The 26898-nt window shown below is 45.9% G+C and overlaps 1 protein-coding gene and 1 long non-coding RNA gene across 5 annotated transcripts in view; one reads left to right on the forward strand and one right to left on the reverse strand.

The window, feature by feature from the left end:
• The window catches only part of STOX2 (storkhead box 2), a 110904-nt gene extending 88408 nt beyond the window's left edge, over positions 1–22496 (reverse strand). Inside the window, exon 1 of one of the 4 annotated variants that reach the window (XM_070460089.1) lies at positions 22341–22496. Coding sequence is in view for 1 of the 4 variants with exons in the window: in XM_020876550.2 (XP_020732209.1) it covers positions 14412–14577 (166 nt within the window). In the remaining 3 variants the exon portion in view is untranslated. Of the gene's footprint in view, positions 1–14411; positions 16382–22340 lie in introns of those variants that run through there. The other 3 variants (XM_020876559.2, XM_020876550.2, XM_070460088.1) reach the window with 3 other exon arrangements.
• On the forward strand, positions 16711–26558 carry LOC110126720 (uncharacterized). The gene is made up of 3 exons (XR_011485171.1): positions 16711–17020; positions 22977–23143; positions 24553–26558. It is a non-coding gene; the product is annotated as an uncharacterized lncRNA (long non-coding RNA).
• Positions 26559–26898: the final 340 nt, after the last annotated feature.

Genomic DNA, 26898 nt, shown 5'->3' on the forward strand with positions numbered 1-26898 from the left:
AGAATCCCAGGGACGGTGGGGCCCGGTGCGCTGCTGTCTATGGGGTCACATAGAGTCGAACACGACTGAAGTGACTTAGCAGCATATAGAGAATTAAGCGTTCACTAGTTAACCAGCCATAAAACGAGGAGTGGGGAGGGGTTGGTTAAAAATACATATAAAGTACTACATAGTGTGTAAAACCAATGTTTACTTTTAAAAAAAATAACTGTATATCATAAAACTTTGAGGCTGTTCTTTAAATGTTCTAAAGAACAGGAGTTTGCTCTTGTATTTGTATTGCTTTAAATATTACATACTCCAAGGATTATGCAGGGGCTAAATTTTGCAAGTCCTCCTACCAGCAGAAGTACTAAATGGAGATTACCCATGCATATTGTTCACATTCATTCCATTGCCATGGGTGACTGGACTCCTCCTTGACCACAGAAAAACTAGGAGAAACTGTACAGGATTTTCTCAGTGACTCCTATGGGGAAATCACAAGGACAGTTTTCCCCCCCAAAAAACATATCTGATGTGTTCTAAAGTGGTTAACTGATTCTTGCTGTGCTTAAGTCGCCCAGTCGTGTCTTGACTCTTTTCGACCCCATGGACTATAGTCCGCCAGGTTTCTCTGCCCATGGAGATTCCCCAGGCAAGCATACTGGAGTGGGCTGGCATGCCCTCCTCCTCATTAAAGATATGGTTCATCTACTCAATTTTAACAATCCATGCTTTTTTTTTTTTTAATTTTTTTTTTGATGTGGACCATTTTTAGTCTTTGTTACAATGAAGTCCCCATTTTTTACGTTTTTTTGGGCCATGAAGTATGTGGGATCTTAGCTCCCTGACCAGGGACTGAACCTGACCAGTTCCCTGACCAGGACCTGCACCTCCTGTATTGGAAGGCAAAGTCTTAACCACTGGACTGCCAGGGAAGTCCCCTAACTATCGATACTTTTTAAAAATCATATTCACCAAAATTTCTAGTTTATTAATGTCTTTGATTACCTTGGACTTCATGCTATCTTGTATCATTCAGACCCATGGAACTCCCCCTTTTTTGTCTCCTGATAGCATAATTTTAAATTACTGGGTGGGGTACTGTCAAATTATTCCATGATTTGTATCCTGGCCTTACTGGGATGCTCAGAATAATCGCTCAGCGTAAACTCTTACAACAACAGATGGCCAAAAGTTAGACTGCATGAAACCTCACCTTTCTCCAGTTCTTCCGAACAGAAAAAGGAAAGGAGTACAGAGAAAATGAGTCCACAAAAGAGAATGGCTCACAAATGAATGAAATTATGTTTCCGTGGGGGAACTTCTTCCCATCTGAAGTTTCAAACGTGGTTGTCATGTGTCTTTCGTACCAAGTAAGACCTAAGCACTGTGTAATCCCAAGGATTTCATCTCCTCCAAAAAAATCAGGGGTGTTCACTGCACTGATGGACAGCTCCTGATAACACTGGGCCAGTTAGGACAGCGAGGAGCTCACAGCAGAAGAACGAGAAACCCCCTCTAGAGTGATAAGAGGAGGAAGCATAAGAAACAGCAGCGCAGGAATATTCCAGCAACAGCCTCCCATGCACCCCCGGACACCCTGCCAGGTTTTAGGAGACTCTTACTATTCTTTGGTCAAAGTGTGGTAACACTCAGAACATCAGCTGGCAGAGTTGGGATTCTTTTTTCCAATGACATACACAAATACTTGAGGTTAGACTTGATAGAGTAAGCAGGAAACTCTAAAATCTCTCATTTCAGTACCAGCCAGGCCTTTCCAGCAGGCTCCTTACAGCAAGTACAAGATGAACCACTGGAGTGGTGAAAGAAAATACTTCACATTTACTTAAAAATAAGAAGTTAATTTTACCAACAGGTAGCATGTAGACTGGGCTTCCCAGATGGCATGGTGGTAAAGAATCCACCTGCCAAAGCAGGAGACATGGGTTCGATCCCTGGGGCAGGAAGACCCACTGGAATAGGAAATGGCAACCCACTCTACTATTCTTGCCTGGAGAATCCCATGGACAGAGGAGGCCGGTGGGCTACATCCCATGGACAGAGGAGGCTAGAGTCCATGGGGTCGCAAAGAGTTGGACACAACTGAGCAGCAGAACAAGAAGAAGAAGCATGTAGACAAATAGTCTAGTATATACAAGATTTTAAGTGTGTGTGTGTGTGTGTGTGTGTGTGTGTATAAAATCTCAGTATCATGGCCTGTGATGCTTCAAATACTCATTGGTGACTGCCTCCCAGGACCGTTCTGAGACAAAATGAGATCATTCTTAAGCACTGGCTGGTACCAAGTACATGTTCAATAAACAATGGTTCCCTTCCTTGGGAGGAGGAGGAATGGAGGGTTAAAAGGCCCCCTCTTCATGTCTATATTTTAAGAGGCCCCGGGAACTCTTACCTTGATAGGAAGCCTGTTCTCAGACCAACAGAGGAAACCCTGGGCTCATGGCCTGGGACCTTTGACCTCTGGCTTCCCACGGCCAGGCTGAACAGGAACCTTCCCGGACCTGTCTACACAACACGGCATGAGGCTCTCAGCATCAAGCCCAGCCCAGTGATGCTCTGCACGGCTCCACTGGCGAGAACGCCCTGTCCCACCTCCGGCTGCACTTAACAATGGAAACCTTCCTTTCTGGCCCTTCAGCTCAGGATGGTACACCATCACTCATTATGCCTTTGGCATCCTGAACAAATGTTCTTTGAAATTCTCCACATGTTGAAACCACCCACAACCAAGCAGGGTACAGCATATGGGAAAACAAGATCTGCCGTCTCCAAAAACCATGCTTTCGCCCACAAAGCCAAGGCTTTTGTCATACTGTGGAGTTATAATTAGAGGAGACTTTTGAAGTTCAATGAGTCGGCCGCAGCCATATAAGGCAAGCTACTTCATATACACTTGAGGTTCTCTTGCAGCTTTTTCCCCCTGGACTTTGAAGGAAGGGAGACCTGGGGAGGGACGATGTGTTCAAAAATGGGAAGCTCTGAGTTCCCAAATCCTGGCCGGGCATGCTCCGCATGTCTGCCTCGACAGTGAGGTGAGGCGGAGGTGGCGGCAGCTTCGAAAGCTGCGGAGGAGGGAAAACCCTCATCTCCTCCCCCAGCTCCGTCTGTCATCCCAGAGCCCCGAGTCCTGCTGCCAAGCCATCTGCTTGAAGGAAAGCTGCTGAAATATTAACACAAGTGAAAAGCGGATCCCAAAGGGTAGCACCCCCTTTCTGCAACCCAAGGGGACATGCTGACCTGAGATTCCGGGGCACCATCCTGACTATTTAAAAGTCACCAAGGGAGGAACATGGGCTTCCCAGCCGGCGCAGTGGTAAGGAATCTGCCTGCCAAGGCAGGAGACATAAGGGATGCGGGTTTGATCCCTGGGTGGGAAAGAGCCCCTGGAGGCGGGCACGGCAACCCACCCCAGTATTCCCACCTGGAGAACTTCACCAGAGGAGCCTGGTGGGCAACTCCATAGGGTCACAAAGAGTCGGACACGAATGAAGCAACTTAGCGCACACACACGTTAGACAGGGCAGCATTTCCCTGATTTCAGATGCAGCCAAGTTCTCTTAGATTTCTATCTCATGGGAATGTTGAAAACACAATGATTCTCTACCATGTCTCCTAAGATGGAAACTCAGGGACAAGTGAGCCCACTTAGGTGAATGAATAATTTTGTGAACCTTTTAGAAGATCAAATACCCAAGTCAGGAGGTAACGGAATATTTGATTTGTGATTAAGTGAGGACCAAAGTACAAGAATCAGATTGAAAGATGTTTTTAACTCCAATCGACCCTGGACAAATTATCTGTCATCTCCCCTCTTCTACGTGCTCAGGTATAAAATATTTAGGAACAAGTCACTTTTGTAGAGTTATGTACCCAAAGAAATAATACAGCAGCAAAAAAACGTACTAAGTTCTTACCATGTGTCAGGCACGATGCTCATTATTAAAATTTTGCATGCATTTGCTCATTTACTCCACATGGCAACTACACATTAGATACTAGTTTATCCTCATTTTATAAATGAGAAGCAGAAGATACATTGCCAAGATTATACAGGGAGCAAGCAGGTGCCAGGACACCAACATACTGTCTCACTTCCGAGCCCTAAATCAAGGGACTTCCCTGGTGGGCCAGTGATTCAGACTCCTCACTTCCAATGCAACGGGGGTGCAAGTTCAATCCCTGGTCCAGAAGCTAAGATACCACCTGCCGCACAGCAGGGCCGAAGAGTAAAATTAAAGCCCCAAGTCTAAAAGCCTGCCACTACATAAAGGCACTTTATGAACATAAGAAGCCACTATTTCAATTGTGGAAAAATCCACCTGACACTATCTTCACTGCTCAGCTCTTCTGCACATGTTCAGATCCTTAGCTAAGGAGACTTTAAAAAAAAAAAAAGTTTATCAACAGCAGTCCACTGTCTTCATTATAAATAACCAGTCAGCAAGTGTAGGAGGGAAAAAAAAAAAGGGTTCAAATACTCCCTTCAATTACTTTAAAACCAGTCCAAATGAAAATTCAAGTGAGTTCATTACGTTCACACGAAGCCCCATTATAATTATAAGCTCCAACATCTAAAGGGATGTTTTATCCTAGAAATTTGGTGGATTCCAAAAAGCTACATTGCTTTATAATCTCACCAAAGATCCACGCTGGAATGTCTGAAATCCCAGTATGGAAGCTTATACATGTACCAGCCGGTGGATATCTAGAGTGCCGCAGTTTACTCCTTCAGCCTGGTGTGTGTGTGAATGCGTCAGGATTTCTCAAAGGGCACAAGGACCCTGGGGGCCTCTCACCATCAATCCTCAGGAGACTATGCTGTCACAGAAGGGAAATACAGAGGTCGTGGATTTCACTGAAGCCATCAGGAGTGTAAGCAAGACAGTGAGTCCCCACAGATGCGCCTTTCAACTCCTCCTGAATGCCTCCTACCTGCCCAGCAACTGCTGGAGCAAAACCAGGTGAGACGAGAGCAAAACCAGGTGTGCAGTCTAGAGGGAGGATCAGACAAGAAGATGATGACAGGTGTGTGAATGGTGTCAGAGGCGCACAAGGATGCCGCGGGAGCACGGAGAAGAAACGGCTCCATCAGGCCAAAGAGGAGAGGAGTGTGGGACACCTAGCAGCTGAATGCAAGGCAGAGGGGAACCTGGGTGTTCCTGCAGAGGGGATAACAAGGGCCCCGACGGCTTTACAAAACGAAGGCGACGTGGCTGCAAGGCAAAACTTAACTGTACTTTTTTTAATGTAGCTTATACACAATTTACACTTGACAGCATACTTTGAAGTGACAATTGTGAGGCCTTGTTGATATTCTATTTGCTTCCTTTGGGGTTCTTCCATTTCTTTTTTTTTTTTAATCCCTCTTCATTATTTTTTTTTATTAGTTGGAGGCTAATTACTTTACAATATTGTAGTGGTTTCTGCCATACATTGACATGAATCAGCCATGGATTTACATGTGTTCCCCATCCTGAGCCCCCCTCCCACCTCCCTCCCCTGGGGTTCTTCCATTTCTATTCAACAGGAACCAAAGAAATACTTTATGCGTATTATTCACATAATTCACCCCAAACCACATGGATACATACATACATATCATTATTATTCCCATTTTACAGGTAAGGAAACTGAGGCCCTGCAAAAAGAGGTAATTTGTCCAAGTTTAGCCACTCAGTACTGGAAAGGCTAGATTATGAAGCCATCTGAGCTACATGTCTGCTCTAAATCACTCTGCTACATGGCCTCTCGGAAAAGAAATTTACTGAAAAGTACTGAGAAACTCAAGATCATAGGGAGGCCTGGAGACCCAGGCTTGGAACTCAGAGCCACTTCAGCGATGACGCCATGGCAGCCACGCCGAGCTCAAACCACTCTGCAGCGGGCACTGCCTACACTGCCACACACGGGACGCCGCCTGCAGAATGCCATCTTGCTGCCACACCACCATCACCCAGGGACCACACCTCACTGCCCTACAAGTGCCAAAGGCAGAGTCTGCAAAGGAGTGAACACCTGGTGAAACCATGACCACAAGGCAGGCAGGCCAGGACAGCAGAGCTATGGTCAAGTTCAGTCTCCACAGGGAAGCGAGGTGCATGGGGTCCATGGGGTCCCAAGGTCCATGGGGTCAGTGTACTGGTTTCCTAGGACTGCTGACAGAAAGTGCTACAAACTGGGTGGCTTAAAACAAAGAGAAATTTATTCTCTTGACAGCTTTGGAAGCCAAGAGCCGAAGGATGGTTTCCATCTGGCGATTCTGGGGGAGAAGCCCTTCCACACCTTTCTACTGGCTTCTGGAGTTGCGGCAACCCCCACACTGCCTTGGCTTGCAGACCCATCACTCCAATCCCTCCCCCACCTTCACATGGACGTCTCCTCTGTGTCTGTGTCTCTTTGCTCTTCTTATAAGGGCATCAGCCATACTGGATGCAGGACCCATCCAACGCTAGTATAACCGCATCTTAACTTAATTTCATCTGCAAAGAACTTATTTCCAAATAGGGTCATATCCAGGGTTACCACGGGTTAGGACTTGGATGTTATCTTTTGGGGAGGACACATTCAACTCACGACAGTGGGGAAATACACAGACTGGGGGAGGGAGTTCACCTGCTGGGCAGCCAAAAAAGTGACGGCTATCCATGGTACCTCAATCATTATAGGGGCCTTCATTTCATCTAATAACGAAATAAATGATTTCAAAGCAAAAGTTGGATGTGCCGAAGGCAATAAATGGTCTGTGAGCTCTCGGAGGGGAGTTGGCTTAGACAGGAATCTGCAGTAGGGCTGAGGTGGGGGTGTTAATTACAGAGATAGACAGTTCCTCTCTCTCTCTGAAACTACGGCCATCAGAAGGAGAGGGCTGGGCATAAGTCCTGCTACCTCTAATGCCCACAGGCATCTGTCAAATACTTCTCTTTTATCTTCAAAAAGAGAAAACTTGGCCTGGAGGGGCCATCATGGATTTACGTAGGAAGATAAATGGAGATTTTTACCTGTGTATATGAGTTACCTAAGCCATAAATTTCCAACGGAATCGGTATATGACAGATGTTTGAAATATACATTATTTACATAGCTGGTCTAGTCTTTTGTGCTGCTGTCTGCAGAGCTCTAAACTCTTTTCAAACCTGAACTAGAGATACCAAAAGCATATCCCTTGTATCAACAACACAAGGGCTTCTGAGTAAGTGCAAACACTAATCAAACAAATGTAAGCATTAAAAAGCACTTTACTTTTAGGAAAAGAGAGCAGATGATCTCTAAATCCTAACCTCGAGTCTCCGGGTTTTCAGAAACCCAAGTAGGATCCAACGTTAACGGAATCCAACTGACCTTCCATCTGCTGGAAATAAAAATAAGCAAGTCATCTGTTCCCCTCGAAGAAGCAGAATGGGAACAATGGCTTAGGTATTTCCATGTTCTCATTAACACTAAGTGGGTGACCCCCAAACTACCCCATTACGTGTATACCTATTTCTCCACTTAGACAACCAACTCTTTTAAGTCCAACATGGATCTCATCATCTGCCCCACTTCCCCCCAGCCTCCTGGTCACGTGTTGCTCTCCTCCAACAAAAATCTCTGATTCACCTTTGATTTCCTCTCCCCTCTTCAATCTAGTCACTTACAAAGGAACAGCCAGGTCCTTTCTTTTCAGAAATGTTCCCTTTGCCCTTCACGCTCATCCATCCTTTTTTGGCTGATATGAGTTCTCACTATGAGGTGTGAGTACCACTCAGGTACGTGAGTGGTGGTACCACCACATTTCAGGTGGTATCTGGTTGGATCATTCTTTTTTTTTTTTTTACTGAGATAGTGATATAATAATAATTGTAAAAGGGGTCAGGAAAATAACTGTCAAATGAAACCCATCATTTCATATGAAGTTAAAAATGCTTCTTTTTTCACCCATTTAAATATAAAAGTGGGTAGCATTCAACAGAACTATTACATAAATCAAAGCACAGACGGCATGTGGAGTTGGTTTACAAGTTCTCAAGGGTGGTGTGCTGATGCCTAGCAGCGTTGGGAAACACTGCTCTGGGGTGTGGTCCCTCAACATCCTTACTGCTTGATCAGTCTGTCCCTTCCACCACCTTTCAGCTGGTCTCCTAGCCTCCCAACTCTCATCTCTTCCATCTACCCTGCCAGCCACGGCCAGACACCGCTTCCTAAGATGCTCCTTTCATTGTTTCTCTCCCAAACTCATGAATCTAATTTCTGCCCCATAAATTCTGAATCTCATCTACATTTCAAGATCCTACCTGACCGAGCTACACATTATTTCCAGTTACATCCCACAGCTACGGTATGGCAAATTTCACGCTAATGTGTTCCTTGCCAGCTGCACGCCTTGGTTCACACTGCTTCTCCAACACTCCCCCGGTCCTGCTCCTCCTCTCTCTTAAGCTCTTACCCAGTCTTTCAATAAACAAGGAAATCCTCCCTCCAGGCAGTGTTTTGTATTGGCATCTCTTCTCTGAACTCCTCCTCCACTACACCAGCCATATCAACCACCCCACTTAACTCTTGATTATGTTCCAGTATTTACTACTATCGAATGGTGGACTCACAGAGAGCTGGTCCTACCAACCACAACAGGAGGTCCTTGAAGAGTAGAATCTTCGTGAGTACAAAAGGATGACTCACATTAGGGACTGAAGACATCTCATCAACGGACAAACTTTTTAAAGAGAAGCCATGTTTTATTCATTTGTCCAATGAACAATGCCAGAGTCCCTAATATATGCCAAGCTCTATGGCTGATACAAACATGTAATACCAAGACTGAGGAATTCACTGGCAGTAAACCCGAGGTACAATACAATGCAACCATGCTGCTATAACACACGCATAAAACAAATGTCATGTGAGTGATATGCTGTAGAAACAGAGGGGGTATATGAGCTTGTTCTGGAAGGCTCAATAGCATTAGCCTTATACCTTAATTAAATATCAGACCTTTAAAGATACAGAGCACATTCTCAGTGGAGTGACATAAATCGCAAAAGGCACACAAATAGCAACAAGATGTTGCAAAAGGTAGAGATTTCAGAGCCTGAAACACAGGGTGGGTGGGGGAAAGAAAGGAAGAAAAAGTCGGGGAGGTCACACCATGAGGAGCCTTGGTCTCAGTCTTCATTCACAGGCAGGAGAAACATCAAAAAGAGTTGGAAAGTAACATGATCAGTTTTGCTCTAAGAGGGATTAAAAAAATAAAAAATAAAGTCCCTCTGGGGACACATGGAGCATGAATTGGACATGGTCGGTTTAGAAGACATCCTAATAGAACAGAAGATTCAAACAACTGAGATAAAGGGGGAGGGGCAGATTTTAGAACTATTTAGGTGGTAGAAATCAATGGGATGCTCTGGCCAACTGGTTGTGCATTCCGATGTCAAATAAAAATAGTCTGGAGATTAACTACTTAAGGAAAAGTTTACTATCGACTTAAAAAAAATTATCCATGCCATTTCTCTCTCATGTAACTGGTGAGGGCTACCTTATAGAGTCTATAGTCTAAATTCTTACGAACTACAAGAACCTCTCCTCTAAACCTGACAGATCAGGCCTCACGCAGTTTCTATGGCTGATCTACAAAACCTGTCCCAGTTGCAAAAGTCGGCATGCATTCTCACGGGCAAGGATCCAACCAGACTTCGGTCCTTGGCTCTACCTGCCCTCAGCATAAGCAATCTTGTACCAAAGAACAAACCAGTGTGTGAACGGCCCTAACTCTCTGGGGTATAGAGAATTTAAGCCACAATTGCTCTGGAGGTATAAAACGCTGAAGTTTTTATACAATATGCTCATATTCCTTTTTTCAAATAAAAACGTTCACAAGAGTGTAAAAGATATTGAAATACCAAGAGAGGTGACCTTTTGCAACCACATTCACATTCTCCTGGGAAATAAAGAATAAAGTCATTCACCACCAAGCGTAATATTCCTCACTTCCACCAGCCTGATGCAAGGAGTCAACACAGGTAGTTTCAAATTAAAACACAGTTGGAGCAGCGAGGCTGGAAATGGATCTCCGCAAAGAGGGAACAGGAGGCAGCAGGATGCTGTTTATGAAAACTCACAAATGATCAGAACCTGCCAGGGCTTCGTCCCTCACCCCCCTACTCCCCTCAGTCTGGTCACCAAGACAAGCTCTAACACAGTCACTTAATGGAACATCTGGGGATGACAGGAAATAAGACTCCGTCGTCAAAAGCGCACTCTTCCCACACACCCCAGGTCCGGAAGCACATGACTCCAATAAGAAGAAAGGGCAAAGGTTATTTCTAACCATTCCTGTGTAAGTGCTCAGAAATCCCGGCGTTGCTCAATACAGAGCCGCCAGGGAGCCCAATCCTATGATGGAAATGTGGGCCAGGGGGGCCCATTACAGACGGGAGCGGTCATGTGACCCACCAGGGACAGCTGGTTTGGGGCAGGCCCAGATTAGAACCCTGGGTGCCCATCCCAGAAAACTCTCACGTCTCTCAAAATAACAGAACATAAGGAACTGGGACACACCATCCACTGTGCCCCAGAATTAGTTTCTAAAAAATGAAAACTCATAAACTCATCAAGGTGGTGTCCTGGCCATTCCCCCCCGCTGATTCACATTAGTTAGATCAGCAGGCCAAACTGACTTATATTTTCTTCAGATGGCAATCTGGGGCTTCCTTTTCAAATCTTTTAAAGCCCTCTGCTTTATTTTTCTTTCAAATGACAAGCATTCACCGAAAAGTACCATGACTTTGGGGTGTCGAGTTCATAAAGGATACCTTTCATGCAAGTGCGCCGTAGAACCTTTATAGTGAAAAAACAAAGCTGCTTTCCAATCTTGATCAATGAAATGTCCCCAAACTTGGTGGCATGCCATGTACAATATAAAGAAACAGCCACCACCACCACCCCCCCCCCCCCCCACCCGGGGCAGGGGAAGAGGAGAGGGAAGAAAGTTAAAAGTCAGTTGTGTCATTTGCATAAAGAGGTCACAGTTCACAAGATCCTAACAGAGAAAGTTCTAACTCCTTCACTAACAAAGGTACGGTGCCTTGAAAATCATTTCATGAAGGTAGGTGAGCAGCTTTCCATATACGAAGCCCTAAGGATTATATAGCTACTTCCCTCTTTGTGGGTAGTTTTACTTTTCCCTCTAAGTAATATCATAATTTCTAGTTTCAGAAACTGTGGAAGAATAACCCCACATTCATTTGACCTAACCCTTTTTCTTATCCAGATCATGGATGTATATTATTCACCTTGATTTGAACAAAAGGCAAGATTTTTCCCCTCTGCCCAGAAACCACCTTGGGAAATTAACATTCAAGATGAACAATGAACTCATCTCATGGCCTGTGAACTTGCTGGTTGCCAGGAGGCCTGTGAGTTCTTAGGATTATTTTTGATTTGGGAGCATGAGTTGGGGGCTGAAATAGTCACATAAAGCAGAGTCTTTAAAATTTAAAGTTTCAGAATTCTCTATCTAACCATCTGTTTGCAGGATCTCTTTAAATTTTAGCTGTATCTATTTTAACCTCTTGAGCTTAAGTGTAGTTTATCCCAAGGTACACGAAAAAGCTAAGGCTAAATGTCAAGCCTATTGCTATAAATCACATTTCAAACTGGTAATTATGCATTAGTGAAGAAAAGACTGTTTGAAAAGGTGCTGTCTCATTAGAAAGCTATTATGGAATGCCTATAATTTTGCCTTAAATAAACACATTTAAACTTGAAATACCTACTGTGTGACAGGAGGCCAGACCAAAAGAAGAACTATTAAAACTTCTAAGGATCTTTCCTTTCCTAAAGTTTAAAAAAAAGTGATTTTCACAATATTTTTAAGGAATTTTTTTGGATGGGAATTTCTAAAAATACCTCAACTGAAATTAAGTCATTTAATGCTTCTCTGAAGAAGCTTATCTTGTCCTTTGAACTCAACAACAAAATCTCTTTTTACTGAGAAGAAGTACGATAAACACTAGTAGCTATTATGTCAAAAGACTGAACAGAAGAAATATGAAAAGCCTCACTTGTTTCTAAGTTGCTTCATTTTCTATTTTGTTTTTAAATGACAAAGGGTCTGTTTGTACCCAGAGTCCCTAACTTCATACAAATGGATTTTCTCACATTTGTTAAGGGGAAGAGAACTTCTCCCATGTGATCTCCAAGTGTCTCAATATACCACCTATTACTATCAATACTTATCTTTGGAAAGGAAATTGATAAGCTATTCCCAATCTCCCCCAGAAAGATGTATATATAAGATAGCACCTACTCTTCCAGTGTTCATTGGAGGAGTTTGTTTAATAATTATCAGATCGTTCCATGAGCCCCAACCCCTTTTATTATATGTATTGGACAATAATTAAAACAAAGAATAAATAACCATTTCCATCCTTGGACAAAACTATATAATATCCAACCCTGCAGCCCCATGAGAATCTAGCAAGGTGCTCTGCTTGAGGCAGGGGAGATTCCATGAAATGCTGAATGAATCACATAGCTCCTCTTCCCCAACCTTTGGGTTTTCTTTTCTCAACAGTAAGCTAATGTGAAATCTACACAGACCTCCACCAGCCTGAAAGAGCTGAGCCTTCAGTATCCCCTTAGGACCAGCTTGCCATGTGCAGAGCAAGAAATGAAACAAGAGAATCAAAGAAAATGAAAAGCTTCTTCCTCAAGCCCTCAAAAATACCCTGCAAAACTGGCAATAGCAGAGAAGTTCTTTAGCAAAGAAGGAAACAGTGATCATAGTGATGCTATGCCAAGAGAGGTAAGAATGGGCTCCATGGGAATACTCCTGAAAGTATTAGAGAGTCTTGCAGGTCTGTTGAAGAAATGACCGCCACCTGCCCCCCTCCAGCCTCACACTTGGTATCAGTACTGATTCCTGAAGAGAAGCAAAAAGAAAAGAGGGGGAACCATTCACAGTGGAATGAAGACATTCAAACCTCAAACATATGAAACCTGAGATTATCTGAACACCCAGAGCAGACATGGGTTTATGGACAGACATGTTTTGAGGTTACATTTGGATTTGGCTGTATTTCCAAATTTACTGCCACCAGCCTGAAGAATAAAGCAACCACAGGAGTGATTGACTTCAATTACTGAAGCATAAACTGTAGTTGTCACTTCCTTTACAAATTTGGTTTTTCATGACCGGGAAAATCAAGGGAGCCTTATTGCCAAAACAGTACATCCTTATGTCACCAGATTTTGCAATAAAAAAAAAAGATGGGTATTTTATTTAGGTTTTCTACTCATGGAAGTGCAGTCACAAGACATTTTTAAAGCATGAAATACTGGGCCTAGGTTAAAAAAAAAAAAAAACCAACTTGCTGTTTTAGGAGATAGTAGAGCTACACTTTAAGTACCAACTGTAAGCTTAAAGCAATCTTCCCAGGATTTAGAATGGTCTGGTACAGGATGTGTTTTCAAATATAATCTCGGTTCTTCCATGACATTTTGTTTCCAAGAAAATGAATTCATTCAGAACGAAAACCAAATCAACCAAACTTGGTGTCTTAAACATCACTACATAGAAGTGGTCAATAGAAAGAAGAAAACAACGAGAAAAGTCTCACAGTCCTCCTCCTTCAGCATTTCGAGGATTTTATCCCTGGGCTCCCAAGACACACAAGCAAAGCCATTCCGCTGCATTTCCAAAGGAAACTAACTGGCGCCTTCAGAAAGGCTTCTTTGCGTTTTAAGACGAAACCCTTTCTGAAGCCTTCATCCTCATTTACCGTCTTGTTTGTCCTTCCTGTCTGGCATGCAAACACATGATACTGCCTGCATTCTTCCCATACAACCTAATTCAAAGCAACATATGTTAAATGCACGCAGAATCATGTGAGCATTCAATCCGCATACACACCATTACCCCACCGAATGCATTCAATGAGCCGCGACACAGCTCCCTGCGTGCAAGCAAGCCGACCAGCCTGAATGCAACCTCTCCCCTGACTCAAACCATCCAAAACTGTGCATGGAACCTGTTCCCTTGTAAGAAAGAGGAACTGTTTAAATACCCGGTAGGATATAATAACTGGCCACCGAGAGGGAGCGAGCCGGCCCGGTACTGAGGGCAACCGCGGACGCCGGCTCTTCCACAGGGAGGCTGGGCGCCCGGGCTGGCGGTCATTTATCTGTGCAGCCAAAACGCCTGGCGCGTCCCCCTCCCAGATTTTACCTAACTAACAGCTCTCCAACCCCATATTGAGAGGGCCTGCTGTGGATCTTGCAGAGGTACAAAATGGTGGATGGGAGCTAATTTTTTTTTTTCCCCCTGCGTTCCCTATAACTTATCGCATCCATCACCGCGCGTCCCCTCCCGGGGAAGGACCCGAGCACACCCCGCGGTCCCGGCCCGCGGGGGAAGAAACGCGGTTACCAACCTGATGTCATGTAGCCCCGCGAAGCCTGGGGCGCGAAGGCCGCGGGGAAGCGCTTGTGCAGGCGGTAGTCCTTTTCGCTGCGGGACCTCATGCGGTCCGAGGCCCGGTCCGAGAAATCCGAGCTAGGCCAGGCGCGCCGCAAGGTTGTGCTCCGGGTCTTCTTCATGGTGGAGAGGGCGACCCGCCGCCCCCGATCCTCCGGGCCTCAGCGCCGGGGCGCAGCGCGCGGCTTCATCCGTCTACGGCGGGCACGACCCGGGCGGACTCTGCGCGCATTTTCCCAGCCCCTCCTCGTCGGCGTCTACACCGCCAGCGGCGGGTCCGGCCCTCCCCACGCCCCCACACACCCCCACGGCGAAGGCTCCGATTTTACACACGTCCCACAATGCATTACACTTCATTTGCAATCCGCCCGGCTTATAGCTTCCAGATTCCTGTGGGGGGGAAAGGCACGTTAGGAGGCTCCCCGGCCAGGAGGAGGCGGGGAGCGGGGCGGGCGGGGTGGGGGCGCCGAGACTTGCAGCGTGGAAGCAATGGGAGCGCAGACAATGGCCCGATTCAGCGCTGGAGTGCTTAGCCAACTGTGAGCCCCCGGCACAAAAGCCCCAAACAAATGAGGAAGCCGGGGCCTCCGGGGCTGACCCGGGATCGGGCGCCCGGGAAGCCGGAGGGGGCGGCGGCAGACCCTCTCGGCACCCGGCGACTCAGAGCGAGGCGTGGGGATGACAGCGTCCAAGTCGTGTCCCCCTGGGCCTACCGGCCGCGCGGCCCGCAGTCCCTGGCGCGGGCTGGCTCTGCCTCCCCTGCAGTCCTCGGGAGGCAGTCTTCATCCCAGAGGCTCGGGTCCGGGGGTGGGGGGCGCGTGTGCCCACGATCCGGAGCAGGCTCTGCAGTCAGCAGCTGCGCCAGGCCGGCTCCTGCCGAATCCACGGAGAGCCCGAGTCGTCCTCGCGGCTGCAGCGCCTCGTCGGGCTTCCTCCTTCCTTCCGAGGCTCGGGGTGGTGTGCGTGCGTGTGTGCGTGTGTGTGAGTGTGCGCGCGCGCGCCGACACGCATGTGCCCCCCCTACACGTGCATGCTCCTACCTACTGGCCGCGGCGACGGGAGCCATGGCTGCCAAGGATGCGGCATCTGCCGGACGACACCCCGCACGGCCGCACCGCGGCTCGGCGAGCGCGAGCGCGCAGAAAGGCTATCGATGGACAGGGAGCCGGGAAGCTGCCCGGCCTCCTGCTAATCGCCGAGCTGTATTAAGAGCACCGATCCTGTCTGGCTTCTCATTTTCCATGCAAAACACCCGGCGGCGGCGGCGGCGGCGGCCCTGGGACCTCGGCTGGTGCCCCAGCCCGGAGTCAGCGCCTGGATATTTACATTTTTTTGAGGGTTAGCGCCTCCCCCTCGCAGAAAGGAAGAGAAACCGGTCGGTGGGAACGGGGCGATCCGCGGTGCCCTGCCTGGCCCCCACCTGCACCAACCCCGAAGGCAGCTAGAGCCGGGGGAAGGGGGCGCCAACCCGGAGCTTCTCCGACCGCCGCCAGCGCCCGGGCACCTGGTTCCACGCCGCCGGGAGAGCGCGGCGGAGGCGGCTCCGACTCGTCTTCTCTCTCCCCCGAGGCCCCGGGGTCAGTCACTCCCAGCCCGACAGCGTGCATTCAGGTCCACAGCCCCTCTGCAGGCTCAGCTCTGCACAGCTGTTTCTGGTCCAACCAACCAATCGCTCAAGGACAACAGTGCGCGCGGCGCGGGCCGGGAGGAAGGGGCTACGCGCCGCCCGGGCCGGGGCGCGGGGCGTGGGGCCCGGGGCGCGGGGGTCACGCCGAGTCGCAGGCGCGCGGCCACATTGCGGCGAACGCCGACCACGCGGAGCTGCAGCCGTTTCCCCAGCAACCCCGACCTTCTCCTTCGGGTTTCCAAAAAACGCCTAGGTGTTGTAAACAAAAATAAAGCCGATTTTTCTTACGCCTTTGCGCCTTTTTCCGTGAGTGACGGTGCAACGTTCAAAATAGTATTTTATGCTGTTTTTTTCATCTTCGCAGGTGCCAAGGTACAGAGACGGGGATATGAAATCATTATGAGGCCATGATCCGGCTGATACCGCAAAAAAAACAGCCCCTCCCCCGCAGAGAAAAAAAAAGCCACCAAGTCCTAAATGGTTAAGATTCAGGAGTCTTAGCACAATTTGGTGCTTTTCCAAGACCAATTTAATTTTGGGGTGGGGTGGGGGAGAGGGGCAAGGTTCTTGGAGAACCACACAGAAGGGGGCGGAGCTTAAGCCACAAACATGATAGAATCTAGAACTTCCATTCAATATCTCCCGGCTGCCCTCTGTAACCTGGGGCCAGGGTTACTCATATGCCTCTCTCAGGAAACCAGGGTAAACAAACAAATAAAAATCACTAAGCAGCCTATAGAACGTGTATTTACACTAATCAAGATTTATTACCAACCCTATACCAATTAGCTAATGTTCAGTGACATTTTTTAAAAGTTAGAAAAGGACAGTTCCCCAAAAGGCATGCTAAAATGTCTTCTTTAATGTAAGAGGACGGCTAAGAACAGAAAGCCTCCAGCTTTAGAAGCTAAAGAATAAATGTGTAAAGAACCATAAAGGTAATAAAAATAATTCTATTAATGGATGCATGAGATACTGACATTTAGATATCTCAATCCAATTCAACAAACAATTACTCTAGCTCCCATGAGCCAAAAGTGGTTCTATGAATGATTATAATAGTTGTGACTGAAGGCTAGTGGTGATTGTTGTGACAGCTGTGAGCTTCCCAAGCGGCTCAGTGGTAAAGTATCTTCCTGCCAGTGCAGGAGATGGAGGAGACCTGGGTTAGATCCCTGGGTTGGGAGGGTCCCCTGGAGGAGGAAATGGCAACCCACTCCAGTATTCTTGCCTGGGAAATCCCATGGACAGAGGAACCTGGTGGGCCGGAGTCCATGGGGTCACGATTGTGTGGCTGAGCACACACACACATTGCAACTGCGATACTTATTCAGTCAACAAATTATTATTGACTATCTAGTATATGCTGTGATGGGTGCTGGGCAAACAGAACACCACACATGGCCTCATGTAACTTAAGGACTAAGCAAATAAATACACAGATTGTGTTGAGATCTACAAAGAAGAATCACCTCTGTGAGAAGATGACGGTTAACCTGAGACCTACCGGATGTGGAGTCATCCAAGCAAACAGTGGGGAGACTGATGTTTCAGAAAGTGGGAACAGTGCATGCAAAGGCCCTGAGGTAGGAAAGAATCTCGGTTTCAGTGGGAAGACGTGAAAGAAGGCCAGTGTGGCTGGAATTGGAGCATAAGAGGAAGGCACATGATGAGATCATGGATGAAGCCAAGAGCCTGATCACGCAAGGACTTGCAGGGCATGTTAAAGGTTTTGTATTCTATTGTAAGTGAGCCAATGACGGGTTTTAAGCAAAGAAGCAATGATAATTTTAGAATTTCTATATAAAGAGGGCTTAGAGGGGAGAATTTGTTTAGGGAAGGGGGTCATGCAGGGCTTTTCTGGGGGGTTTGATTTGAATTTGAATCATATTTGACCTAAAACTGAAAAAACTGATTCATTGTTGATATGAAGGAATGAGGGTGGGTTGACAGGTATTTTGGGAGGAGAGTTACAGCTCCACTCAGCCACCTCTGAATGCCGGCCTTGGCAGAGCAGTGATATCACCCAGTGTCCATGCTCAACAGAATGTTCTCAGAGCCAAAGCCAAATAGCCAGACACAGAAGAACCAGGCAGTAAATAGGGTGGGTTAGCTGAATCAAATCAGTAAAGCAGGAGAGATTGGGGCTGTTAAGAAACTATCCATCCAAAGTAAGTGGCAACATCAAAAGAAGTTATGAAGGTAAGACTTGAATCTAGCAAACAACATCTGGTGAAATGAATCCCACGTAAAGGTGGAGTCCCATTACTAGCAGTGAAGTCGCTCAGTCGTGTCCGACTCTTTGCGATCCCATAGACTGTAGCCTACCACACTCCTCCGTCCATGGGTTTTCCCAGGCAAGAGTACTGGAGTGGGTTGCCATTGCCTTCTCCAAAGGATCTTCCTGACCCAGGGGTTGAACCCGGGTCTCCCACATTGTAAGCAGACGCTTTACCATCTGAGCCACGGGGGAAGTCCTCCCATTACTAGAGCCACTGTTAAAATCAGACTTGACGTGTCCATCCGTCCTATGGAACGATTCACTCTGGTCATACACAACTTCTAGGTCCCCAGTCCTAGCTTCAAATCTCTCAGTCTACTTGAGACAATCAAGTATCTGGGTCACGACCCGTTCATTAAGTAAGTTCAACTGTGTCATCCCAGTTGTTCCCAGTAGGACGGCTTAGAATTAAATAGAGAAATAATACAGCAACTCACTTTCATAGTATTTGTAATTTTTTAATCAGGCTTAAGAATCATTTGTACCTTTGGTATTTACATGTCGGATAGACTAGTGACACTAATTAGACAAACATTTGCTTTGTGATTCTAATTCAAAGGTATACAGTTGGCCCTGGAACAATCAGGTTAATTCAAGTATAATTTATAGCTGCCATCCCACCCATAGTTCTCGGATTTAATCAAAGATGGACAGACCATGTAGTATTTACTATTGAAAAATAACCACTTTTAAGTGGGCCTGGGTAGTTCAAACCTGTGTTGTTCAAGGGCCAACTCAGATTTTAGACTTGTAAGTTGAAGTTGAAAGTTAGAATTTTGACTTTGATGTGCTCCTCATTTAAAACTTTGGTTTATTAGATTTACAAGAGGTGAATAAATTTAATAGTTACACGTATGTAAACTCCATGAAGGCAAGGGATACTTTTGCTTTATTCACTGCAGTTCATTGTTCTGCTTTGTTCATAGCTGTGTCCAATGGCTCACAGTAACTGGCTCAGATGTGATGACTAAGGAAGCCTGATTATGTATTCTGAAAGATTTGTGTTTGAAGTCTTTCATAACTGTGTTTTAATTATTGAGTAAAGGGACTATAGTCTTTACTTTGAGTTGATCAAGTGTTTTTCAAAGGCCCACTGAGAGTTACAGTTTTTATTTGATCATCTTTAAAATACCAAATGTACAAACAAATAGTGTTGAACCTAAAAACTGAAGGAAATTTTGGTTTTCCAAGTTATACCTCTGTAAGGGAAAATCTGATATTTTGAATCTGTATCTCTAGTACACTGAACATTCATTGAAGACCTAAATATCTATAAGTGATCTTTGCTGTACACAAAAAGTCCCCCTTTGGTATGGTAATAGAGTGAAGTCTGCAGAAAGGAAACAGGTGCTTACATATTTATGTATGCTGTGATATATGCATCGAACTATGTGATTAAAATATTTATTAAATAAAAATCTGAATTCTGGGGACTTCCCTGGTGGCCCAGTGGCTAAGTCTCTGATCAGGAAACCAGATTCCCACATGCCACAACTAAGAGTTCACAGGCCACAGCTAGGACCCAGCATAGCCAAACAAATAAATAATATTTTTAAAAAATCAGAATTCTGAGTCTGATAGTCATTCATCTTTCTGCTGCTTCCTGAATTATAATTTGAAAAAATATTAACAGCTTAATCTGACAAACGTGCTGAGTTTAAAGATATATATCTATATACACCTTTAAATCGGGCATTTGTATGGCTCGGGTTATGAACCTAAATGGAATATGGAAAACAGTGTGTCCCAGGAGATGGAGGCTTTTTCAGAAGTTTTTGAGCTGGAAGACTGGGGGAATTTCTTACGCGATGCATTCAATGTGCTCAGCCGCTCAGGTCGTGTCCAGCTCTTCGTGACCCCATGGATGGCAGCCCACCAGGCTCCACTGTCCATGGGATTTTTCAGGCAAAAATACTGGAGTGGATTGCCAATTCCTTCTCCAGGGGAGTTTCCTGACCCAAGGATTGAACCCGTGTCTCCTTCATTGGCAAGTGGATTCTTTACCAATGTGCCACTTGGGAAGCCCACCTGATATATGTCTGCATTCATATGCATGTATGTATGTATGTATGTATGTATGCACATTCATATGACCTGGGATATTCTGGCTTCCAAAAACAGCTAATAAGGTGGACTACCACGGATCACAATAAACTGTGGAAAATTCTGAAAGAGATGGGAATACCAGACCACCTGACCTGCCTCTTGAGAAACCTGTATGCAGGTCAGGAAGCAACAGTTAGAAGTGGACATGGAACAACAGACTGGTTCCAAATTGGAAAAGGAGTATGTCAAGGCTGTATATTGTCACCCTGCTTATTTAACTTATATGCAGAGTACATCATGAGAAACGCTGGGCTGGAGGAAGCACAAGCTGGACTCAAGATTGCCGGGAGAAATATCAATAACCTCAGATATGCAGATGACACCACCCTTATGGCAGTAAGTGAAGAAGAACTAGAGAGCCTCTTGATGAAAGTGAAAGAGGAGAGTGAAAAAGTTGGCTTAAAGCTCACATTCAGAAAACTAAGATTATGGCATCCGGTCCCGTCACTTCATGGCAAATAGATGGGGAAACAGTGAAAACAGTGTTAGAGTTTATTTTGGAGGGCTCCAAAATCACAGCAGATGATGATTGTAGCCATGAAATTAAAAGACGCGTACTCCTTGGAAGGAAAGTTATGACCAACCTAGATAGCATATTAAAAAGCAGAGACATTACTTTGTCAACAAAGGTCTGTCTAGTCAAGTCTGTGGTTTTTCCAGTAGTCATGTATGGATGTGAGTTGGACTATAAAAAAAGCTGAGTGCCAAAGAACTGATGCTTTTGAACTGTGGTGCTGGAAAAGACTCTTGAGTGTCCCTTGGACTGCAAGGAGATCCAACCAGTCCATCCTAAAGGAGATCAGTCCTGGGTGTTCATTGGAAGGACTGACGCTGAAGCTGAAACTCTAATACTTGGCCATCTGATGCAAAGAGCTGACTCATTTGAAAAGACCCTGATGCTGGGAAAGATTGAGGGCAGGAGGAGAAGGGGACGACAGAGGATGAGATGGGTGGATGGCATCACTGACGCAATGGACATGAGTTTGGGTAAGCTCTGGGAGTTGGTGATGGACAGGGAGGCCTGGCGTGCTGCAGTTCATTGGGTCACAAAGAGTCAGACACGACTGAGTGACTGAACTGAACTGAACCATGTATTTGCAAGATACACTTTGTCCTCCTTCACCCAGACCCCAAACTGCTAGCTCCAATGTTATCAGAAAGCTTGAGCACTTATTATCTTTCTTAGAAGATGCTCTCTTCCTGTGCGGACCACCTGTATGGTTGCCAGCAGTGTAGTCACTGCCAGCAGACTAAAGCCCACCATTCCTGTGTCCACGGGATTTTCCAGACAAGAATACTGGAGCGGTTGCCATCTCCCACTCCAGGGTATCCTCCTGGACCAGGGATCAAACCCGCATCTCTTGTGTCTCCTGCAATGGCAGGTGGATTCTTTACCACTGAGCCTCCAGGGAAGCCTCTTTTCTTCTATACGGAGAAGTAAACAAGGCAAAAAAGAACCCTAAGTTCAGAAGATGTGCTAAAGCTACAACATGCCTGCTGGACTTCTCAGAGCCTTTCATGTGCAAACACCCCTTGTAAAGTTGCCAAAAAAAAAGCAAAACTGCTCATCAAGCTCTATCCATAGGACCACTTGTTGCTGGAGCACATTTTGGCAAACAGATCTAGACAGGTGGTGGGAGGTGATAAATCCATGGGGTAAAACACATCTAGGAAAAGTCCTAAGAATGATGAGACTGCATATATATTTCAGTCTTCCCATTCTTATCAAAACCTAAGCTGAATTTCTCTTAGTCTCTCCACTTAGGTACATCATCACCTATAACCCACTTCCAACAGGGATATTTTGAATCACGGTGCCCAGTGAATTCTAGTCCCAAAGAAAGCAGTTGTTTGGGGATGCAAGAACTCACCAAGGAGAAGTAACTCAAGAGGGTCCTGAGTCTTTCGGAGGACAGGGGCTGGAATAGGTTGGCAGGATCCCAGCAACCACCTCCAGGTCAGACTAATCACAATCAGAGTAACAGAGGGCAGTGAGGTGTGGTGATGCCAAGGAGACATGTCTTTGTTGGGGGCCTGGGGAAAGTCAGTCTTTGAGTTCTATTTGTTTCCATTGTGATGGTAATAATCTCTCTCTTAAAGGGAAGATCTGAGGTAAACCTACAAATGTACCCATTCACTGCTCGCAAGGAGAAGGCATCAAGAAAAAAAACAGCCAATTTTATCATTACTCTTGATCACTAAGGGGGAAAGCATTTAAAAAACCTGAAGCTCCAATACTTTGGCCACCTGATGTGAAGGACTGACTCACTGGAAAAGACCCTGATGCTGGGAAAGACTGAAGGCAGGAGGAGAAGGGGACGAAAGAGGACGAGGTGGTTGAATGGCATCACCGACTCGATGAACATGAGTTTGAGTAAACTCCGGGAGTCGGTGATGGACAGGGAGGCCTGGTGTGCTGCAGTCCATGGGGTCGCAAAGAGTCAGACATGACTGAGCAACTGAATTCATCTGAACTGAACCCCTTCTGGATTTTTTTGTTCATCTAGGAATCCTGCTCTGCATCAGATAACCAAACAAGCTGAATTCCAGGGGGAGACACAGCTGCCACCAGTAAATAACAGAAATCGTGGGTGCTGTTGAGTTGGATAGCTATAATACAGAAGATCCACAAACCAGGTTCAGAAAAGAGAAAGAAGATACCCAGGCACAGCAGGTAAAGAATCCTCCTGCCAATGCAGGAGACGCAGGAGATGCAGGCTCCATCCCTGGGTCGGGAAGATCCCCTGGAGGAGGGCATGGCAACCCACTCCAGTGTTCTTGCCTGGAGAAGCCCATGGACAGAGGACCTGGCGGACTACAGTCTATGGGGCCGCTAAGGAGTCGGATACAACTGAAGTGTGTCACGGCATGGCACAGTGTTCCTAGCAGAAGCCCAACAAATGCCTAAGAATTTTGTAAAGTGGATTCAGCGTTATAGAGGAATATCATACATACTTTGTTTTCCCTCAGATCCACCGTGTGTGTGTGTGTGTGAGTTGCTCAGTCATGTCCGACTCTTTGAGCCCCCAGTGGATTATGTCTGCATAGGATGTTATTGACTTTTATAAGGTCTGGGGTCAGTGAGGCAAGTTTGGTATCATTATTAAAGATGAAGAAACAAAGACTTAATGGCAGTATGATTTGCCCCCAAGTCATACAGAGGTTGAAAAGCCAAAATTCCTCTCTTGAGATTCCCAATCCAGGATTTTTCCTGCCCCCATAATGATGAATTTGGGCAGTTACTAGATTTGGGGGTATTTGTTAATTGCTTTTGGTTAGTGAAGAGTTGACTCATTGGAAAAAGACCCTGATGCTGGGAGGGATTGGGGGCAGGAGAAGAAGGGGATGACACAGGATGAAATGGTTGGATGGCATCACCGACTCAATGGACATGAGTTTGAGTAAACTCCGGGAGTTGGTGATGGACAGGGAGACCTGGCGTGCTGTGATTCATGGGGTCGCCAAGAGTCGGTCAGACACGACTGAGCGACTGAACTGAACTGAACTGAGTCCAAATGAAGTTCACAGAATTCTTTTTACTGTCAGAATAGCCCTCCAATTTCTAAGTTATTAGTACGTTTTATGAATATACGTCGGAGAAGGCAATGGCACCCCACTCCAGTACTCTTGCCTGGAAAATCCCATGGATGGAGGAGCCTGGTGGGCTGCTGTCTAAGGGGTCGCACAGAGTCGGAAACGACTGAAGCGACTTAGCAGCAGCAGCAACACGAATATACGTGCATGTAGAAGAGAAGACACATTTCTTCGGACAGCTCAAATGACTCCCTCAATTGGTTTATACAGACTATGCATGAGATTTATGTATTTATCACTTCTTTGCCTTTATTAATTTTTATTGGGAGTACAGTTGCTTTACAATGACGTGTTAGTTTCTATGGTACAGCAAAGTGAATCAGCTATACGTATACATATATGCACTCTTTTTTGGATTTCCTTCCCTTTTAGGTCACCAAAGAGCATTGTTCCTGCACGCCACTGTAGGAGCATGAGATTTAGACTGAAATCCACACACCTCCTTCAGACTAATCAATCTTGAAAGTTTTCTTTCAATTCTGTTTGCAGGTCACCACAGACCAGCTTCCCAAGCCAAATGAAAAACCACACTATAACACAGATGGATTTTAAAGGATGAATCTTTTTTTCCAACAAATGAAATATAACTGGCTTAGATGAGAGGCTAAGTATGTCCTAAGTATGCAACAATTATGAGAACATCAAATTTGCTTTTACATGTCATGACAGACTATTACAATCACCACCACAACCTCAGCAACTAAAGGGGAAAAGTTTGAGAAAGTGATTTTATGGACAAATGACCAAGTTTAAGAGCTTTCAGCAGTCCCCATGAAATCATAACAAAAGCTTCCTCCAGCTGTGTATAGCTGCAGGCTTCTGGGAGGTGGCTCACAGCTCGAGGAAGGGAGAATGGAGAGGAGAGGCCTTGAATCATCTTGGAGGAATACAGTCTTCTCTACTCCCCACTTAGAATTTTGCTAAGGCAAGGACTCCAAAATCACTGTGGACAACGACTACAGACACGAAATTAAAAGACACTTGCTCCTTGGAAGACAAGCTATGTCAAACTTGACAGCATATTAAAAAGCAGAGACGTTACTTTGCCAACAAAGGTCCGTCTAGTCAAAGCTATGGTTTTTCCTGTAGTCATGTATGCATGCGAGAGCTGGACCATGAAGAAGGCAGAGTGCCGAAGAACTGATGCTTCAAACTGTGGTGTTGGAGAAGACTCTTCAGAGTCCCTTGGACTGCAAGGAGATCAACCAGTCAATCCTAAAGGATATCAACCTTGAATATTCATTGGAAGGACAGAGGCTGAAGCTGAAGCTCCAATACTTTGGTCACCTCATGTGAAAAGCTGACTCACTAGAAAAGACCCTGATGCTGGGAAAGACTGGAGGCAGGAGGAGAAGGGGACGACAGAGGATGAGATGGTTGGATGGTATCACTGAGTCAGTGGACATGAGTTTGAGCAAACCCCGGGAGATAGTGAAGGACAGGGAAGCCTGGGATGTTGCAGTCCATGGGGTCACTCAGACGTGACTGAATGACTGAACAACAACAAGGATTTCCCTGCAAGGATTTTGCTAAAGTGGATCAGTTTAGGAGCTAAACGTGAATGCTCTGGAGCACATCTGTCAGTGTCTGAATCCCAGCAGCTCCACGTCCCAGCTGAGCAACCTCAGACATGCCCTGTCAATAGCTCTTCCTCTGGAGCATGGGGGAAAACCTAAGTGCCAATTTAATGGAGCTGTTCTGAGGATTACATGATACATGTGCCTGGCAATCAGCTGGCGCTCAGTAAATGTTAATTTAATTCATTCTAATTAACACCCTCTACCAGGTCCAGGGCTGAACACACACCCACATCTTCTGACGGCCACATCAGGTGCTGCAGCCCTGGAAAGCTCAGGAAGTTCTTTACTGTGCCATGTTAAATCATCTAGGTCTTCTCTGTCTCTCTTAGTGTCTTCTTTGATTCTTTCAGTGATATTTCAACAAGCATTCTTGAACTTGAAAAAAATCTAAGATAAATCACTACCTCCATGTTCTCCCAAACAACATGAAGGCCTGAGCACAATGCCACCCACTCTCTACAAACATCACTGGATCCCAGGTGATTGCTGACCAATGCTTTGTTTCCTGCTTTCCTTCCTTCCTTCTTTCCTTCTTTCTTCCTCCTCCTCCTGCTTCTTTCTCCTCCCTCCCCTTCTCTCTTTTACGGTTTTAAATAATCAAACCCCGTTGCAACTTACCCTGTTTACCAGTTTCTTTGCTCGGTATGAACAAGCTAGTTCCCTTGGGGATGAGTTGCTAGAGGTACTGAAAGGTGAATGGAGCTGGATTTGTGTTTTATGAGACTGAAGAGCCAAAACAGGCTATGAAATATTTCACCTGGAAATTTATAGTGATTTTCTTTTTTTTTTTAATCCGGAGACTTTTCAGAATATATGGTCTGCTACACTGCTGGAAATGGAATCAAGCAGGTCACTTTTTCTTTTGTCTCTAAACAGAGAGCATGTCTTAATAATTGTAAAATCTGAGGTTTTCAACTGGAGGGGTGGAGGAGGAGGAGGAAATCTAAAATTGGGGGGGGGGGGGGCGTCTTTATCCTGCCAGATGGTAGTGGGGATTTCACTTCCGGTTCGGCAGAGCTGAAAGGAAGGAACTGGCACATTGTTATCAAAACTAGGAAGGCTTAAAGGAAGAGGCAGGAAAGGGTAGAGAAATTGACAGAGAAGATTATTCCTGGGATATGGATCTTGTGCAAAGGACCTGAAGTCATGAAGAATGGAAAGGAAGTGTGGGTAGAGAGACGCAGAAGTGGGCTAGTGACCCTGGACTCAGGCTGAGTCCAGTAGGTGCCCCTGCAGCCCCCACGTCAGTCCCAGC

This window comes from Odocoileus virginianus, chromosome 32, assembly GCF_023699985.2.
Source record: "Odocoileus virginianus isolate 20LAN1187 ecotype Illinois chromosome 32, Ovbor_1.2, whole genome shotgun sequence".
NCBI classification, from domain to species: Eukaryota; Metazoa; Chordata; class Mammalia; order Artiodactyla; family Cervidae; genus Odocoileus; species Odocoileus virginianus.